This window comes from Lytechinus variegatus, chromosome 18 (genome assembly GCF_018143015.1).
Source record: "Lytechinus variegatus isolate NC3 chromosome 18, Lvar_3.0, whole genome shotgun sequence".
Taxonomy (NCBI): Eukaryota; Metazoa; Echinodermata; class Echinoidea; order Temnopleuroida; family Toxopneustidae; genus Lytechinus; species Lytechinus variegatus.
This window is the reverse complement of record NC_054757.1, coordinates 11,295,834-11,317,118: the sequence shown is the minus strand read 5'-3', so window position 1 is coordinate 11,317,118 and position 21,285 is coordinate 11,295,834. Positions and strand designations below refer to the sequence as shown.

Below are 21,285 nucleotides of genomic sequence, written 5' to 3'. Positions count from 1 at the left end.
AGAAAATGCTGACTTGAATAAATAGAGAAAAATCAAACTAGCAAAACGCTAAAAATTTTATCAAAATCGGATGATAAATAAGAAAGTTATGACATGTTAAAGTTTCGCTTATTTATCACAAAACAGTGATATGCACACCTAGGTGAGTCAGTCGATGATGTCCATCACTCACTATTTCTTTTGTTTTTTATTGTACAATATTTCATTTTTTATAGATTTGACAATAAGGACCAACTTGACTGAACCATACACACTAAGAAATGTTTGAACCCTAATGAAGCACTTGTACCAACCTTTAGGTATGTTAGGGGTGTAATGTTGCAAAAGGTGAAAAATGCACCTTTTTATCATAAAATGCACCAAGAAATGCTCGCTTGCACCCTAATAGGTGCAAATATGAACCTGTTAAGGTGCATTGTACTTGACATTAAAAAGGGTTCAAATGTGAACCTTTATCACATTTTTCAATTTCGCACCCTATAGGGTACTTAACATAGCTAAATGCACCCTCAAATGAGCATTACACGCATTAGCACCCCTTTGGGTGCAGCTATTGTACCAACCCGGAGGGTAACTATTATAGTATCAAACAATGCTAATTCCATGCACATGTTAACGGAGGAATTAATCGCTGTATCACTTGAAAACAAGGAGAAAATTATGATATTTCATATAATAAAATACAAAAGAAAGAGTGGATGGCATCACAGACTCCTCATTTGCATACCATCCAGGATGTGCATATAATATTGTTTTGTGAAATTAAGCGAAATTTTAGAATGTCATAACTTTCTTATTTTACATCCAATTTTGATGAAATTTCAGTGTTATGCTTGTTGGATGTTTCTTTTTTTTTATTCAAGTCAACTTTTTGTTGGGGTTGACTCGTCCTTTAACTATATTCACATCCCTGTTTGACATCTAGGCGTCAAGTTTGAATCGCAGGGGAGCATTTCATGAAAGTTGTCAGCACTGACAACAAATGAGGCCACCTGATTAAAACCTATTTCATGTCGCTGTATTCGAATTGAAAACAGTTCAGTTGGTTTGATACAAATCACTAAACAATTAGTAGAAACAATCATATCATTAACATTAAGTTGTTGACCAATACGACCATATTTTAGGATTAATTTATTAATCCTATCCAATATTATGAAAACATTTTTTAAATTAGATTGTGTTTTCTACTGATAATTGTATATCAACGTGTTTTATTGATAGTGGACACATACATGATATATAATCAAGTGTGGTGATGTATGCACTGCATTTTAAAGTTGTAACAGATGTAACCATAGAGCTTTTTTATCATTATGTATTAATTCGGTTGGCCTCACTTGCCCCATATCGGACATGTCGAGTTCATCGGCATCCGGTCAGGAAAAGAGAAGGAAATTTACTACAGTTCTGGCATGCCCAATAACACTTAAGGCTACCGCACACCTTACGACTGTTAGCGATCCGATTTTAGAATAAAACGTAGTAGAATTTGATGTTAACATTGAGACTTGAAATATCTTACTGTGTAATATTTGAAATCATCGTACGAATACCTATGTTCAAATCCGTGACTATGCCATCATCCTTCTTAGAATAAAAGCGAATTTAATATCTAGTCGCAATGACGTCATAGCAGTCGTACGATTTGAAACTAATTTGGCCTTTACTCCAAAATAAAGGCTTGCAATCTCTCGAAATGGTTATATTATCATTATTTCAATTAATTTTAACCTCAAATCAGAAAATGAGATGGTCCATTCACACTTTCAGAAAATGAGCAAAATGCGATTTGTTCCAAAATCGGATCGCGAACAGTCGTAAGGTGAGTGGTGGCCTTAAAGCCCCTTTCACAATTGACGTACGACCTGTTTACGACCGCCTGCAACAGTTTTTTTCTTGTCGTTGCACGATCGATCTCTTGGTGTCTTGCGAGCACTCGCAGTCGTTGTAGACGATCGCACGAAATCGAGGTGGTCGTGACTGGTCGCATCTGAAATTTGAACATGTTCAAAATCCAAACGCGATTAAATACAACTGATTCACTCGCATCAGGCCGTACCCGGGGTCGTACCATCGGTCGGGCGATCATCGTGCGAGTGTTGTTCAACGTTGTACGACTTGGTGCGAGAGGTGGCATGACTAAGTAGTCGCATTTACTCTACTGGAGGTCGCACAACACTTGCACATGTGCTAGCGACCTACATGTACAGAGACCTGTCTTGCGACTGGGTGCGATATATTATGGGCCATTAGACTGTTGCAAGACCGATCGCAACGGATTACAACATTGCACTGCCGTTTCATTCGCATTTATGCGACCGTTCCACTCGCAATCCCTCGTGCAACACTCGCATGTGACCGCACGAGCACAATAAGAGCACATGCGACTTACTCGTGCAACGGGGTTTTGCTTTTGTTGTACGACAGCTGTTGCAACTGTGAAAGCCCCTGTGCGATCTTATGAGATGACTAGCGATTGATGCCTGTTGCAGCCTGTCGCACGATCAAAAGGTCGCAAATGGTCGTACGTCAATTGTGAAAGGGGCTTTAATACACGAGTAAACTGAGATAAAAGTTAATACACATTACTGGGTAGGTACAGTACTCGCCTCTCTGAAGTAGCAATGCTACTTTCAAAATTTTGTTTCTGAGGACTGTGCTGCTGGGTTTAATCTCCTCCTGGCCACGTACATTGGGATGTGACACGCTCTCTATGATCAAAGGAACTGTCTCAAGTACTACACAAACAGTTACATTTGATTCTCGAGCAGAGAGCTAACCGGAGCTAAACACTAATAGGTGGCCTTATTTACCCTACTCTCCCCCTGTATCGACATCGACAAGGTCATCTGGTTTATACCGTTTCTTCATTGTCCGTGTTCTTCGACATGCATCTTGGTTTTCAAACATCACAAATCTTTCTGGCGCGAAGAACTTCTGATAAAGTGGAACCGCCGTACAAACCAAAGCGCAGAGGGCGTATATCCCGATACTGGAAAAGATGGCAGAGTTGTATGAACCAGTACGGTCTATGCTTTGACCTAGGAAATAAAAAAAAGAATAGTTAAATATGATTTTAAAAATGAAAAGGAAATACTTGAAATCAAGAAATTTCATCTCCCATCCTTTTCCAGGTGTATTCAATTCAATTCAATGAAACATTTTTTTCTTCCGATTGACATTTCATCCATCAATAATTTGATATAGTAATAAAATAATGAATGTAAAAACAGTACGTAATTTACATGGGAAAAGGCTAAAAACCCAGAAAGCTGATGCTTAATTGTCCCGGGGTAGGCCTGTAAAACTATAGAACTAAAACTACAATTAACAAAAGAAAGGGCTTAGAGAAAAGAAAGGAACAGATGAGAGGAGATGAAAAGAGCTCAAGAGGCAAGCAAGTAGAATAAGAATAGCAGGCCATTATGATAAAAAGAAGCAACAACAATGCATAATTATTTTATTATAGAATTGCTTACGTATATCAGACACGTCGTATAAGACATAAAAACATGTGTTTGTATAGAGATTAATTGTAGGCAGATATCATGTTTGAAAGCTTGATGTCGAGATTGACTTTCTTATATATGTATTTTTAGGAAGATCGTTTATTAGGACCAGTATACCGAATATTGTGCTAGAAGATAATTTCTGTATGATTTGGAATGTATAATTATTTGGTTTGTTTTAGAATGTATATTTTAGTATGCAGCGTCTATAAGCCTACAAATGTCATCTGCAAGATTTCGTTACATGTGAAACAGCGCTCAAAACGTACCTTGTAGAGCCAGTATAAAGATTTAGCACGTGCTTCGCGGTCATAATATTTATTTTGTGACATCTATATTTTTTTTATACAAAAGTGCTTAAAATGTCTTGTTTTAAGGCCTAAATATAATCATCTTTCAGCTCACGCTTCGCGCTCGCACAACTTAATAAGTGAAGTGCGTAACCTCTTAATTATTCCTACAACATTCCTTTCAATGTTGTGTTTAAGTTAGTATATCAATACTTCAGCTAGCGCTTCGAGCTCGCATCATTTACTTAGTCTTTTTATGAAAATACCCAATCTTGTTTTAAATCAAACAGAGCTAACATTAACTTGAGTATTTAAAACGACCTTAACCACCCCCTAAAAAGAGAAGAAAAAAACAAGTTTAGATTTTTGGAGAATATGTTGATGTTTTTTTTTCATGCTGGATCTGCCCCTGGTATTTTGAACGGAAAAAGTACGCCAAAAGATGTTTTGGGGGACAATATATTTGACCTGCTCTTTTTATTGTTCACTTTGAAATGGAATTTGACTTTATTACACATTTTACAGTCAAGTAAATGTAATACAAAAACAATACAATAGTAGAAGATTCAACATGATAAAATCAGACATGACATCATTCATCTAATTTGAAATAATAAAGCGAATTGAAATCAAAGACAATCAAAATACGGGTAATTATGAGGGAACCTTCTAATTACTTCTCGAGTCTTGGATTTTAATTCTTTTGCGAAGTTCTTGTTTACTTTTCATGTTTTCTTCCTAATTTCATTTTAATTTATCTGTCTTATTCTTCATCTAATCTGATATCATTTTGATGTGATTACATACCAAACAAGGCACCTAGCATATATCCAAATCCTTGTGTTACCATGACAACCGTCCATGTTTGAAGGACATCTTGTGGTCTGAAAATCTGGTTACAGATTGAGTAAGAAAGTGCATTTGCCACCATCATCACGATCATTCCTATTGCTAAAATAAAGATAAAAAGGACTGTTATTAGTTGTATAATACCTCCATGATAATTATTATCAATAGATGCATTTTATTTTGTACATCACTTTAATCATACAGATGAGACGAACCCAAACGCTTCAAACTTACAAAATAGGCCTATCTATATAAGTAAGCGTTACATCATTTCCCACTGTTGTGAAATGGAAGTTTGAGCTAATTCCGGGGTAATAAATAGTTTCTCTTTCTATCCTGTGGCAAAATCGGTACATAAATTCAGCTTTTGGCCCCTTATGATAAACAACACTGATGACAGCGGTGCCATTACTTCGCCGTCATAACCATATTCACATCATCATTACCATCATCAAGATCATGATCACCATCACCATTATCATTACCATCATCATCATCATCATCACCATCATCACCATCAACATAATCACCATCATCAACACCAACATCATCATCATCAGTTGTCCCCTCCCCCCTCTGAAATTTCGAAAACCTACAATTTTTCACTTAATTCACCGAAAGTGCTAAAATCCTTTAATTTCTCTTTAGAAAACGCAAAAGCTCCCCAAATGACCAACTGACAAGCTTGGACGCTTCGCTCCCTCGCTTTCAACAGTGTCAAGTTTCTTCAAAAACTTGTAATGGCAGTAGCCATCCGGACATCACTACCATCGCTCAGAGGCGTCGATCCTGGGGGGGCAGGGGGGGCGATCGCCCCACCAATGAAAATATTGGGGGGGCAAACATATCATTTTGCCCCCCAATAATTCCGGATATGCATTAAAAAAACAAGATTGTAATGTTCAGCAAGCGAGATGGTGATACACAACTCGTTCTTTATTTAAAATCGTGCTCAAAATGTCCGCTTTGCAGATTGGAATATACAAATTTTCAGCTCGCGCTTCGCGCTCGCATCATTTCTCTAGCAAAAACCCATCAGGCTTTTCATGATTAAATAGGTGAATGTAAATGTCCCACTTTCAGTTCTAAGCCTCAAAAGAACTCCTGCTTCGATTTGCAATCATCTTTTCTTGGATGTATATCTTGTTCTTCATCAAAAACGTCCACTAAACTGTCATTTTTTTCAGATCGAAATATCAAAATTTTCAGCTCGCGCTTCGCGCTCGCATCTATTGTTCTTTGAGATACAAATCTTATCATTGGTACCAAAAATGCTTAGAATATCAAGTTATTAGGTCAGAATATAAGGAAATTTCAGCTCACTCTCGGCACTCGTACTATCTGTGTAGTGAGATATGTATCCTCCTCATGAGTTACTACAATCAGTCCTAAACAGGCACGCTTTTCCTGTCAGTATACTAAAAAAAATGAGCTCGCGCTTCGCGCTCGCATTAATTTGTTTGTGAGATACGTGTCTGGGTCTCATGAGTCATATATATATATATATATATATATATATCGTTTATATATATATATATATATATATATATATATATATATATATATATATACATATATATATATATGTGTGTGTGGTGTGTGGTTGCGTGTTTTGTACGATCGAGCGCCTTTGGAACATTAATGATTTTGCCCCCCCAATCTGAAAAATGGATCGACTCCCCTGCCATCGCTCATCATGTCGACATCGTGTTTCTTTTCAGAAATACCCTCTGGTGTTTACCAAAAGGCCAATTATCAATTTTTCAATAAAGACAGACATATTTCAATTTTACCAACAATCATATTCGATGATATATTTTAACCCACCAACTGCGATGCAGAGTAGAAGGGCGACTGATCTGACTACTAGCAGACAGCCCATGACAACCATGCCGACCGCGCAGGCGAAGTTATAGATGAAGATCTTGGGGAAGGGCAGACGATCAGCCACAACAGCCAACAAAATTTTACCCGCCAATTCGGAGATCCCAAACGTTGTGACCACCCATGGGATAACGTGGCGTTCAAAACCTCTCGATATAAGGAAATCTCCCTTGAAAGATAAATAAAAAGTGACGATGGCAATGTATTGAGGGATATACACAAATACGACGAACTAAAATAATTAAGAAATTCATTATGAAATTCATAGACGTCAATCAAATTGTGATCTTTCCAAGCAATCCGTTATGAAATATGAAAAAATATCGATATACCTCCATTATATGAATTATGCATTTTAATTATACATTACGGACTTTTGCCATTTTCATTGGCATCGTTTTGCAAGCATATACATGTGTGTGAAAATCATCGAAAAAGATAGTACTCACCATATTAACATAATAGAATGTGTTCATCATTGGAAGACCTGTGATGCAGATGCAAATGAGCCAAAGATCAGGATAGAATAGTGCTCTGTATCTTTGGAAAAACCCTCGTTCTTTTTCCACTTCCGAATTCCTCGGCTGCACCACCACATGCGGAAATGTGTCTTCTTTTCCTTCTTTGACGTCTTCGACGTGTTTGATGTCGGAGTCTGTAATGGTACTGTGTGGAATACTTGATGACATGTCGATGGTCTTGAAAGACGCGACAGTATCTTCAGCAATCATATCAAACGACAAAACTTCAGGCTGAACGACTGTTGTCTTCTGAAGATCACTTGTCTGTGGCTTTGATTGCTGGTTAAGTTGCTCTTTCTTTTCGTCCAGCACCAAATCATGAACAACGCCGCATGATGGACCCAGTCGTTGGAAACCAACTTTCCCTTCTCCTGGAAGATCAGTAGAAGGTCCTGACTTACTTCTTAGCACTTGACACCCATCCTTATTTCCTGGTGTGAGAGCATTGTTCCGTAGTTCCTTTGCCGGTATCACTTCAGCTGTGTCTGCATCCATGCTGTTCTGGGATCCTGACAGACGTTTATATCGACTTGATTTTCTTCGTTGGTTTACCCCTTCCATGGAAAACCCTGCATTGTCAAAGGCTGTCATACAAACATTAGATCGATCTTGCTCAAGAACTTTGTCCTCAGTCAGCTGTGTTGCATCTTCCGGATTTCCAAAGATCATTCCAAGACTTACTTTCTTGATATTCTTAACCGGTACTCTCTTCCCAGATACGCATTCTATGCGTTCATTTTGATGTGGTTTGGGACGTGAAAACGTCATCGTGGCTGGAAGTGAAATGATTAACATCAAAGCTCCAAGGAAACGGAACATATTACGCCAACCCCAGTTCTCGATCAACGTGTATGTCAGGGGGCCAAGAGCAAGCATACCTGTAGTATTAAAACAGAGATGTATTCGTTTCTAAATCATTCAGTTAAGGTATATTGCCTTCCGATGTTTGTTCTAATCTGCTTAGGATTCATATAAAAATAAGTCATGAGATACTCCACTGAAGGCTAGAAAGATACCCTAAAAGTGTAAATGAAAGAACTTTACAATTTCCGTTAACTCTTTCCTTGAATACGCTTAGGAATCTGAACTCGTAGAAGCATTGGTCCATCTGTCGGAAATTCCTGCAAACTCAAACTGTTGTCATTAAAGTACCAAATTTATTGGCTCTGACTGGCTGAAAAGATGAGAGGAAATTTATGAGAAGAGATATCTAACATGACACTTCATAAAATATCATCACTCCAGTTTAATGCACTTATAGGTTCACAAGCTGTAGAAGGTTCATCGGTGTTGCACTTATAGTCAGCGAATAGAAAATTAATTACATGTGCCTGAGCCTGGATGCGTTTTAAGAATACTCCTAGTTCAATATACAATAATTATATTAGCAATAGCAATTTGCATTACAAATTCTGAATCCTTCTGGTACTGAAATGATATTTCTTCTAGATATGCCAAAGGAACATTCAAATATCGTACCTGAACTTGCCCCAACCAACGTGATAAGAGTAGCTCGTGAGCAGTGCTTCCTTGGGAAATACCGAAGCAAGAGGTCCATTGAAGCCAGAGAACAAAATCCAACACCCAAGCCGAAGCTAGCGCTGTATGTGAAGTAGATGAGCCTGAAGTCCGTGATGAATGAGGTAGAGAAGTAGGATATGCTTGCTAGAAGGATCCCAAAGACACCGACCGGACGATTCTCGAACCGGTTTATCAGTGGAGTTACGATCACGCCTGCACTGGTGGCCAAACCGAGCGCAATAGAGCCTGCCCATGCTGTTGAGAATATCATCGGAAAAAATCATTTGGCAGAGTAGAATTTTGTTTGTGTTCCTGAATTGTTACATCTTAGTGAAATAGTAGAAAAATATTTTATGTCTACTTTTTTGCTAAATACAGCAATACATTAAATGTGAAATACCCATGATTAATGTTGCCATTGTACAGCTGTTTAATGGCTGTAGTGGCTTTTCCTATCCTGAGTTGGAGATGGTTGAAGCTCGTTAGATAAAGGAGTCCACAACCTCTTGCTGCGTGTCGTTGATGGAGACATCTGTGGAAGTCACTGTCTTGGACCGGAACGTTATTTGACCTTCTTCGGGCTGACAGTCAAATCGAACTCATTGCCGGCATGGGATAAGTGAACGACCATTAACATGATTAAGGATCCAGGGGCTCCGTAACCCAAAGCTTAGCAATGATCGTGGAACATTATTGATTGATTGCATTGACTACAAGTTACAATCAATCGCGAAAACAAGAGTACAATTAATCGTTAACCTTTGTTTTAATGGTCCCATGCAGGACGTACCCTGTATGAGAGATATCGCAGCGTCATCTACGGAAAACACCACATAATATGGGGGGACCTTCCTGATCTTGGTTGGACCCAGTCTGAAAAGCTCGTCATCCACTCTGGTGTGGATGTATGCCTCCTGTGCTGATCGTCGAAGACATACTGGAGGACCGTTGGTAAATGAAAAGGACAGCGCCAGGAGATGCTCCTGCTCCATCTCTCGATCGGTTAACGTATCGGATGTTCTATCGCAGTATTTGTACCAATTATGAGTGTAGCATTCCATTTTATTAAAAAATATTATAAAATAACATTATAAAATTATGATATTCAATATATTATGTTGTTAAATATTGTAAGTTTTCATTTCATTAATTATATATAACTTTTATTAATTGATTCAATTTGTTCCAATTTGTATTAAATATTTTAGGTTTATTGGATAATTTTGATAAAGTTTTATGCAATATTTAGTCATTGAAAGCGCATAGAGAATCTTTGACTATTATCCGCTATATTCTATGCGCTATATAAATTTCAAATATTATTATTATCATTTTATTTTGTTTTAACAAAATACAATCTATGTAGCGAAGTGTATATGTAGGGTTCAACTTATACACCGCGATTTTTGTACCAAAGGGTGTGTGTGCGTGTGTGTGTGTTTTTGAGTTTTGTCAGACGTGTATCAATCAGATATGATTATTTTAACGTCACCATTCGAAAGACGTGACCAGGGCTCGAACCTGTGCATCAATTTGTAACTTCCCCACAGCTTGCGCACGCCACACCGCCTAGTGTGTTGGGACCTAACTTTATACATGAGTGCAGTATGTTATGGGTTTGATATCAGGTTGCCAAACTGAGACAAGGGTTTGACAGTAGATGGTTAATTTATCGGCTGCCCAACTATCAATTCTACGAAATACAATATGTAAAAAAAAATCTTAAATGCAATATTTTCCCTCATTAATTACCCCCCCCCAAAAAAAAAAAAAAAAAAAGTGCGTGTTCATGTCTAGCTTGTCATGGTCCAGGAACATACCTACATGTATATAGACTATGGCACGGATCAAACGAGATTAAAGGAGAATGAAACCACTGGAACAAGATAGCTTGTGTGAAAACAGAAAAATCAAAGAAACAGATCAACGAAAGTTTGAGAAAAACCGGACAAATAATGAGAAAGTTATGAGCATTTGAATAATGCGATCACTAATGCTATGGAGATAGCAAATTGGCAATGCGACAAAGATGTGTGATGTCACTTGTGAACAACTCTCCCATTACTTTAGTATATATTTCACTAGAATTGCCTCTTTTATCACATCTATCCATAAATAATGTGTTCTTTTTACATGAGGGCATGTAATACATATTTTTTAAGAATACATCATGGATAAAGAGTTTGTATCATCATAAGAAATAGCAAAAAGAGACATTTTGAGGGTATTTTATAGTCCACCAAAGGGAAAGTTGTTCATCAGTGACATCACACATCCATGTCGCATTGCCAATGTGAGGATTACCATAGCATTAGTGACTGCAATATTCAAATGCTCATAACTTTCTAACTTTTTGTCCGATTTTTCTCAAAACTTTCTTTATTCTTATTCTTTGATTTTTCTGTTTCTACACAAGCCTATTTGTTCCAAAGGTTTCATTCCCCTTTAACTTTACGTATGTTAAAAGCACATAATGCATGTATATAATCATACCATGGCCGAGTTTCAGTTTAAACCGCGGTTTAAACACAGCACAAAGCTTGTTGCAACCATATACCGTCTTGTCTTGTAGTTATATCATTAAAATTCTTTGTTTGTTTGTCTGTTTTTTTCTTGATTGCGCGATAACTATAAGGTCGAAACAACTTAAATGAGAAAGCACACGTATTTGGAAGGTTCACTGTAAAAAAAAAATGAAGTGCTAATTTAGCACTTACAATGCTTGTATAATGACTGCACTAAGAGTGCTGATTTTCTAGTTCAAATTTCAACTAGAAAACCAGCACTCATGTTTTCATAACACCATGACACTTGCTGTGAACGTGAGTTGAGAAAAACTCTGGTGAATTAATCAACGTTAAAGGAAAAGGTTTGTTTTCCATTCCCCTTCCAGTTCGTCTCGTTTTCCCGTCTGTTCAAACCCATATGGAACGGCCCACCTATAATGTTTTTATTTCTGCTCAGGTGAAAACGGCTCCTGGATTAATATATCATTCTTTGAACTCGTCCTAGTATATTCACAAAACTCATAATAATCAAACTCAGACCAATCTCATGCGAAAAATGCCGGGGAAAAATGACCCAATTTAGTGAGAAAGAAATTCAACTAGCGAGCAAGTTCATTCGATCTGCACGAAAGTCGGAGCAGCTTTGGTGTTTTATCGTTGCTCAACTTTGCACGGCGATTCGAATGCATAGCTTGTGATTTCAAATGTTCATAATAGTGTATTTTTATCGTGTGTACTAGAAAGGAGTATTAAGTTGGTTGTGTCTGTATTTTTGTTGTGATCTTTCGTTTGTGGCCGGTAGGGTCCATATGGTTCAATTGTTCGCATGAAAAGATTTCGAATTTTCGAAAATTTCGAAGCCAGACTTCATCAAATTACTGGGGGTGCCGAGGTGGGGGACTTATGAAAGCTAATGGCTTTTGTCATTAATAGCTTATCTTGTTCAAGCCAGAGATATTTGTTATTAATCCTATGCTCATTCTTGTAAATTGAAGTTGTAATTCAACTGCTCAGCGGAGGAGTAAAACATACAAGTATAAAAATAGATAGAAATATGTCCAGGGAAACGGAAAAGGTTTGATGATCATGTGCATGTTTGTATACCCGATACAATGAGTAAAGTACAGGTCTTTAATAATTTTCCTTTTCTACTTTCTTTAACGGTCATAGTAATATGGATACTTGTATTTTTATAATTATGTTCGTTTGTTTTGCTGGGATATTAAATAGTATATGTAGTACATGACTTGGCGTGACTCTATTCAACGAAGAGCAACCTAACTTCTCCCCAAAAAACTTAATCGCTCTCTTTTTCTAATTAAAAGCAAATGGAGAAATAAACAATTTTCATTGTAATAAAAATTATGGTGAGGATTAATATTACTGTTACAATTATTGTTATATTCAGTATTATCATAGGCCTAATCTTCATCCGCATTATCATATGAAATCATAAAGCGTGGTCTTTATATTCAAGAGCGAATAATTAGTGTTATCAAAGTGATGGACAACACCCCTATACTCACAGGTAGCGGTTGAGTCGGTAGAAAATTCTTCTTGGAGGGTAACGAAGGTTATACTGAAGCAAGTCATGATTCCAAAGACAAAGAAATGCAGGAGAAACGAGGCAAAAGTCACAACCCACCCCCAGTTAAGAGTTAGTTTCGACTTCAAGTCCATCATTACGCGATGTCGAGAGAGAGAGAGAAAAAAATGGAAGAGGTCGAGAGAGTAGACAGCGCAATGGCAGAAGTTTGACAGAATATATGTTGATATCATGCAATCATCCAAAACTTTACAATTAAGGACGCGTCACATATAAGGCTATTTTTATTCACCTAGTTTGCAGCACGGAACAATAAGGCAGCATCTCAATACTGGGACGCAGAGGGCGTTATGATTGAAGCTCGAGCAGAAGAAAGGAAATGATTGAATCTGACACTTGGGCAAAAGGAGTTCAATTTAATTCAATTCAAACAAACATTTATTTTCTTCCATTTTTACCCGATATCAATTTACAATACAATCCATATACAAAATCATTTATCGTAAAAGACTGTCAAGATATGAAAGGTTTGTCTTAAGAGTAGAAGGCATAGGCCTAATTAGGAGCCTGATTCCCGAAAAGCAAAAAGTTTGTGGCGAGGTATGCCTGTAACCGCCCTTCCTAGAATCAGTGTTAGATGGCGAATTATGAGCATACACCTTTGTCAATCAGTTATATCAAATTGAAAATCTTTGGAATTAATATATTTTCCCTTCCTGCTGTAATTGGGCTCGAGAACCCCAGTCTTTGAAGGCAAAAGTCATCCATCCCGCGACCTATAGACAGCCAGATTGGCCAGCGGGAACGTCAACATTTTCTGTTTCTCAAGGAATAGCTTTTACCACATCAACTTATTGTCAGAAATGGAAATAGGTTCATTTGCATACATCCTATATGCAAGAGATAATCAGATCCTTCCCGGAGTAAGGCGACCCCCCCCCCCCTATTCTGGGGTGCAATTTGAATTAGTTTGATTAGTCCAACTTGTGACTAAAAGTGATTGCCATTTATGTTGCACCAGGTGACTACTGGTCTATTCAATTTGACTGATTTTTTTTATGAGTGTAGTGATAAAGATGTCATGATTTTGAAACAAAAACAACACGAATAACTTTATTTTGAACGTTTTTTTTTATTACTGGCCACTATAGAAGAACATGAACGAATATAGCTATGATAATAACAGGTCTATAGATAAATTGATTTTTTTATGCTTAGTCTAACCTCCGCACCATAAGAGTTTTCTAGCTTGAAAAAAATACGTGCACACTATTTAGGTACTTTGACAATGTCATCTGGTTTATACCGTTTCTTTATTGTCCGTTTTCTTCTACATGCATCTTGGTTTTCAAACATCACAAATCTTTCTGGTGCGAAAAACCTCTGATAAAGTGGAACCGCTGTACAAACCAAAGCGCAGAGGGCGTATATCCCGATACTGGAAAAGATGGCAGCGTTGTATGAACCAGTACGGTCTATGCTTTGACCTAGAGGGGAAAAAGGCAAATAAATAAATGGATTTGAAATTAGTGAATGAATTGTTAAATCAGGATGAAATTGAAAAGTTGATGCAATTTCATAAAGTTGTAACTGATTATGTTTTATTAACCGTCGGATTAAATCGCCCCTTCATTCTTCAAGAATAGGGAACGCCAGGTTATTTTGAACTTGGACGAGTCTCCGGCAAGTAAGTTTATTCGTGTTACGTACAACAGTAGAATTGAAATTGTCTAGTATTTACAGAATGTTGGTATGAAAATGGAATAAGAGTCTTCAATTTTGAATCTTATATGGCTTACTCCTCCCAGATTCTTGTATTTTATGTTCTCGGATTTGCTTTCTTTCGTTCATTTTTTTCTCATTTTCTTATTCTTCCACCTAATCTCATATGCCAATGCGAGTACATACCAAACAAGGAACCCAGCATGTATCCAAATCCTTGTGTAACCATGACAACCGTCCACGTTTCAACCAAATCTTCTGGTTTGAAAATCTGGTTACAGATTGAGTAAGCTAGCGCATCGGCCACCATCATCACAACCATTCCTATTGCTAAAAGAGTTTTAAAATAAATATTCAGTTAATTTCATAGATAGGCCTATATAGGCATTGTGATACATAATGATAAATGGGGCTCAAATATTTAAATCTTCAAGGAATATCTTAATGAGCGTTATCCATTTCCATTTAATACGCCAAACGGTGTTGTTCAGAGTGGCAGCTCGGTCTAAAGCTGCAGCCTGTTGTATAAAACTTTTTACCTGAGAAAACTCCGGTAAAAACTGAAAACTAAGGTTAGTCTGATTTCTGCCATTGACTTTAACACAGGGCAAAAACTCAGGTAAAGAATCCCCGAGTTTTCTCGGGTAAAAAGTTTTATGCAACAGGCCCCAGGAGTATTAACAGCTGCTATTCGTATTATCTGGCAAAAACTAAACTCCTCAAAAAAGAATTTGGAAATCTGACTTTGATCGATAATCCGTCCTCTGATTGAAAACGATACCCTTCATGATTATGATTATGGTTCATGGAGGTGCAGTGCCTTGAAATGTGGGGCAAGGTCAAAATTCAAAAGATGCAAAATGACACAAAATTGAAAGTCACTGTTCGTTTTTTTGGTGATGGGTGAGTTTCTCAGCGGTTTCTTTTGTTTTCACATGCACCTTAACATCAACTTTAACATTAAATCAAACACACTTCTGCACAAGCAAACACCAAACATGCATGGGTATTTCAAAACACGAGTCAAACCACCCCATCTCACAGAACCATCACTGCATAAACCACAACAAAACATCAAAAATGAAAAGCAGGGGCTTGATTTGAATGAATTATCTTTATTGACACAGACAAAAATCATGTTCTTTATTGACCCTTCATGACTATTTCTGCTCTGTTTGCAGCTTTTCAATTTAGACCTCATCAAGCACTTTTGAATCGTGCTCTTTTCGTAATGGCATGATCATAATATCTTTTTAAAGAGAATTAATGATCTTATAAATAAGATTAAATCGGTGTTGGTGTCAGATTATCGGTGTTGGTGTCAGATTGACTACACTTCTACCCCACCCCCTCTCCTATTATTGACTTTCTCTTTCTCCATTTATCCCTTCTTCGTTTTTCGCAGATTGTGCAGCAATGTTTGTTTATTTTTACTCTTGTTTTTTTGTGTTTTGTTTTTTGTGTGTGTCTTCATGTCTTTTTTTGTCTTTTGTCTCTGCTCATCTTTTAATTCTAATTTCCTTTATTATAATTATTATTTATATCTTTATTTCATTATCTATTTTGTATAGATATATAGTTATTTGTGTTATACTTTTTTCGTCTTGAGTGGTCCACACTCTACAAGCCTTGCTTTTCAGTGGACCACTCCGTTTTTCCAACGTTTTTGATATATTATCCTCTGTATCAGGTGCATATTCTATATATTTGGTTTACTTGAATATTTATCATTTGTATTTTCTGATGTCATATTTTATTTATTGTAATTAATGCTTCTTAATTTTGTTGGAAAAATTGAATAAATGAATGAATGAATGAATGAATGAATGATCAGTCATTCGATGCAATCCCTAAATTGATGAAAATATAACAGAAATTTGAAATATGCATTGTGTAAAATTTGGAGTACGGAGAAATTTATGGCCTAATTCAGATTTTCAATTTTTTTTAGAGGTTTACATAAAGTCAGCTGATTTTTATTTGTGTTTTAAAATAAGATTAAAGTCTAGTAATTATAACAATATATTTTTGTTCAATGGTGATTGAAATGCAAGATGGGCCTGAAAACGGGATTTTGAGGACTAAAGCCCACCTCTAGACTTGTGCAAGTAAACGGTGCATTGTAAAAACGGTGGTGTTAAAACTGACACCAGTTGGTTTAATAGAGGATCACACGTTGAGGTGTTAAAATTACACCCTAGAGATTGAATACAACACCAAAGAGTGTAAATGTAACAACCAGGGGTGTAGTAATAACACCTATATGTGTCAAACTAACACTGTCAAAGTAACACCCAGTGGCATAACTACGGGGGTGGGGGGCATGGGGGCACGTCCCCCCCCCATCGGCTGGCAAAAAAGAGGGAAAAGAAGAAAAAGAGGGAAAGAGAAAGAAAAACGTAGTGGGAGAAGAATAAATTATTGTATATTTAGTATGATATATAATATCACAATATGCACATATTTCCTCGAAATTCGAGTTTTTATTATTTTTATTATGTAGTGAAATATGCTTCTTTTCACGAGTAGTGATTACCCCTTTAAAGGTCTGAATATAAAACATTTCCAGTCCGTACTTACGTTCGCATTAGTGGATTGGTGATAAAAATTTGCTCTTCATGAACTCTAAAAACAGTCTTGATAATGCCATTTTGGGTTTTTTCAGCTCGCGCTTCACGCTCGCATTATTTGTGAAGTGATATACATATGGTCTTAATGAATTCCTACAAAACAAGCCCTAGAATGCCCTAATTCTGGTCTGAAATTCAAAAATTTTCAGCTCGCACTTTGCACTCGTAATATTTGATTAGTGGCATAGCCTATGGATCATGTTCATGATTACAATGAATACAAAAGTGAGTGCTTCATGTGTTAAGGTGTAATTCTAAAAAAAAAATCAGCAAGATCTTGGCGCTCACATTCGATGACTATTGTGAGATAATTATGTATGCTCTTCATGAATTCCTAAAATATAGTGTTTAAAATGTTTCTGTTTAAGGTCAATACATACAAAAATTTCAGCTTGTGCTCGCATTGTTTGTTTAGTGAGATAGGTAGGTTCCTACGTATCATTACAAAAGTTTGTTTATAATGCCCCTTTTGGGGGTCTGAATATAATTTTTTTTCAGCTCGCGCTTCGCGCTCGAGTTATTTCATTTCCGCTTTATGCCACAGTCCTTAAAATGTCTCTATATCAGTATATTGCGCGTTCAAAAATTATCACTTAAAATTTTTGCTGGTGCCCCCCCATGCCGTAACTAACGGTACGCCACTGGTAACACCGGATTAGAATAACTGGCGTGGTCCTCTACCATGTCTACGTTCTATTAAAGCCTATTTTTCCTCTATCGAAATCTAAAGAAGATATTAAACAAGAAAGCCCTAGATTTATAGATATTCAAAAAAGGATGTTGGTAGCAATTAGTTTTTAGTGATTAAATGTATGTTTATTATGCGATTATTATATTAGGTATTTATTTGTATATTTGTATTCTAAACTTATTTTTGAAGTATTAAGATATAGTTTCAGTGAAGAGCTTTAAATTCACCGGTTAACACCACAATTTTTGCTGTTTTTAACTGTAACCTTTGTATGTTTAACCTATATCCCCCACGCAAACACAGGCCTAGCTAAACTTTTTTATGTTCCAAGCCCCTGGGCAATAATAATAATAAGGACCCCCAAAATAGAGAGTTTTGGTATGGATGTGATTGTTATTCATCGTGATCTTCATCATCACTGATCATCATGACCACGTACCAGTTCTTGCCACATAATATCCCCTTATGTTGACTAGAGCGCAAATAAAGAATAAAGCCGAGATCATATTCGATAATAATACTCAACCTACCAACTGCGAGGCAGATCAGCAAGGCGACTGATCTGACTACCAGCAGACAGCCCATGACAACCATGCCGACCGCACAGGCGAAGTTATAGATGAAGATCTTGGGGAAGGGCAGACGATCAGCTACAGCAGCCAACACGATTTTACCCGCCAATTCGGAGATCCCAAACGTTGTGACCACCCATGGGATCACGTTACGTTCGAAACCTCTCGATATAAGAAAATCTCCCTTGAAAGAAAAAAGAAAGAAATTATATAGTGGAAATGACAATGATATATATATATACGTTATTTGTAGTTGGAATTTATTAATGAATTAACTACAAATCAATCAGCAGTTTGATGCAGGTTCACCACAACACTGGTATCTCCGGGGGTATCTCGAGCCGTGCCATGCCCATCATCAACACCTTTGTCAGTGATGTCTTTGGGCGTATTGCCGGTGACGCTGAACGAACATCTTGCCCAGTACAAGAAGTATTAACATAAGCAGCCATGAGGTCTAGACCCGCCCCCCCCCCCCCTAGCTCCCCCGCGGGGCAGTCAAATGTATTGCTGTAGACACGCGTGGCGAAATTATTTCCAAACACCCCCTAAACAAGTTCTTCTCTGTGTGCAAAATAACCCCCAAACAAGTTTTTCACGGGCTTTATCTACACATTTTGGCCCCTAAAGAAGTTGTCACCAGAATATGACCCCGGGGGAAAAGCTTGGGGGCATACCCTAAACACGTTTGGCTAGTCTTAAACAAAAGCTTTGGAAAGAAAAATACCTTGAGTACGTTTGACCAGTCTTTCAAAACTACCCCCTTCTTTAAAAAAATAATAATAATCGGTGTTTTTGATACCCATAACGAGTGCACTCTCGGCCCGCGCGTTCAAAACTGAAAAACACCTCTTTAAACTCGTTTTTTGGTCAAGCGTGTGTACAGTTATAAATTTGACCCCGGGGGGGGGCCGGGCTAGTCCACTAGCCGTCTCCTCCTCCCTGGTGAAATTGCCAGGTACGCCGACTCTGATGAAGGCATCAAGGCCGTCGCCGAATACACCATAAAATCCAAAATGCAAGCCAGCACCTTGTGGCACAATCAATTTCGATAATTCTGCTCAAATGAATAATGCATCCAAACTTTTTCATATACCACTGCGAAATTATTCGATCATCAGTTTACTATACGATGCAGTTTTCAGGGGGCACATGTATGATTTCATAATACATGAAAGATGAATACGTTGCAACACCAGCGGATTAGAAAAAAGATCCCTCTAATTTGTTCCCTCCTACCCCCTCCCCTCTTAAGCCAACGTTCATGCAAAGTTGGTTAATCGTGGCTGAACAACGACTAAACTTGGCGAATTATCAAAGAATTTCAGACTATGTATTTTAGGCGAAGTTTGCTGCTTGTGTGCTAATATAATTATAGCGGAAAAAAATATTTAAATTTCCTATCAAACCTTGAGAAGAAAAAAAATAAAATCAACCAGCAAATTCCCGTTTCCGTGTTAGTTGGCATATTGAACCATATCCCCAAAGAATAATCCGCCATGCAACCCGTGAATACAACGGTGAAAATGTAGAATAGTTCTCACCACATTGATATAATAGAATGTGTTCATCATTGGAAGACCTGTGATGCAGATGCAGATGAGCCAGAGATCAGGATAGAATAGTGCCCTGTATCTTTGGAAAAACCCTCGTTCCTTTTCCTCTTCCAAATTCTTCGGCTGCACCGCATGCGAAGGTGCGTATTCTTTTCCTTCTTTGACACCCTGGATGTCAGAGACAGAAATGCTATTGCATCGAAAATTCGTTGAAATGCTGATGGTTGTAAATGGCGCGACATCATCTTCGACTATCCCATCAATTGACAGCACTACCGGCTGGACGACTGTTACATTCTGAAGATCATTCACTTGTGGTGTTGATTGTTGGTTAGGTTGTCCTCTACCTACGTTCGTCACTAAATCAGGAGCGACCGGGGAAAGTGGTCCAAGTTGTTTCAGACCATCTTTGCCATCTTCTGAAAGGTCAGTACGAAGTCCTTGCTCCATTCTCAGCACTAGACCCTTATCCTTATTGTCCATCAGTTCTTCCGCCAGAACCATATCAGCTGAGTCTTTCTCCATGTTGTTGTGGATTTCTGACTGATGTCCATTGCCACTGATTTGTCCACGCCCATTTATCTCTTCCATGGAAAACCCTACATTGTCATAGGCTGTCACACATGCGGTAGATCTACCTTGCTCAAGAGTTCTTTCCTTGTTGTTCAACCCTCCCTGAACATCTCCCGGATTCCCAGTGACTATGCCCGGACTTAAGTTGTTGGACTGGTCAAAGGTTGTTCCCTTCTCGGATCCGCATTCTAACGTCTTTTTCTCTTTAGTAGCATCTCGTTTGTCTGCTGTGCATTCATTTTTATGTGGTTTGGGACGTGAAAACGTCATCGTAGCTGGAAGTGCAATGAGTAGCATCAAAGCTCCAAGGAAACGGAACATGTTACGCCAACCCCAGTTCTCGATCAACGTGTATGTCAGAGGGCCAAGAGCAAGCATACCTGTAAAGTAATAAAACAGACACAGAGGGAAAATCATTTCTTGATTGAATGATCAGGGAGTTATCGGCACTTACATATGCTAATAATTTAGGTAAGAATAAACTAGTGATGAAATTGATATGCCTCTGATTGTCGAACAGAGACCATTCTGTGGTGAATAATAAGCTTTTAGACATTTTTGTTTTGTTGGTTTTTTGTTCGTTTTCCAAACACCATCCTCCTTTGATTCTATCAAGAATCGTGGAAGCATGAAGCGATTAATCAGAAATTCTCTCTAACAGCTCTTGTCAGCTGCTGAAATCACGGCGACACATCAGCTGAGTAAAAAAATAATGTGAGTAAAATAATTTACAAAATATTTCAGTTAAGTGATATCCAAACCCTTGTGGATATGGGATAAGCCCGTCAGTCATAAGGACCATAAGTCATAATACTGACTGGTCATAAGGACCGCTAGTCATAACGTGTAAAATCCTATACCCAAAAGCTCGCTAGTCATAATAGGCAAAAGGGGTCGCTAGTCATAAGGTC

General features: G+C 37.7%; 2 protein-coding genes across 3 annotated transcripts; both read right to left on the bottom strand.

The window, feature by feature from the left end:
• Positions 1-2,670: 2,670 nt before the first annotated feature.
• LOC121432185 lies at positions 2,671-12,764 on the bottom strand. The gene is made up of 6 exons (XM_041630040.1): positions 12,611-12,764; positions 8,536-8,832; positions 6,985-7,934; positions 6,479-6,704; positions 4,610-4,753; positions 2,671-3,044 (listed from the first exon to the last, which is right to left on the bottom strand). The coding sequence occupies exons 1-6, from the start codon at positions 12,762-12,764 to the stop codon at positions 2,818-2,820; spliced, it is 1,998 nt and encodes a 665-aa protein (XP_041485974.1). The 3' UTR covers positions 2,671-2,817.
• On the bottom strand, positions 2,867-20,762 carry LOC121405589. 2 transcript variants are annotated; one of them, XM_041596519.1, is made up of 5 exons: positions 19,790-20,762; positions 18,204-18,429; positions 14,539-14,682; positions 13,891-14,117; positions 2,867-2,906 (listed from the first exon to the last, which is right to left on the bottom strand). In XM_041596519.1, exons 1-4 carry the CDS (start codon positions 20,750-20,752, stop codon positions 13,900-13,902), a joined length of 1,551 nt encoding a protein of 516 aa, XP_041452453.1. In that variant the 5' UTR covers positions 20,753-20,762; the 3' UTR covers positions 2,867-2,906; positions 13,891-13,899. The 2 variants fall into 2 exon arrangements, with proteins under 2 accessions (XP_041452453.1, XP_041452452.1); XM_041596518.1 differs by lacking the exon at positions 2,867-2,906 and having other exon boundaries at positions 13,890-14,117.
• Between the last annotated feature and the right edge of the window lie 523 nt (positions 20,763-21,285).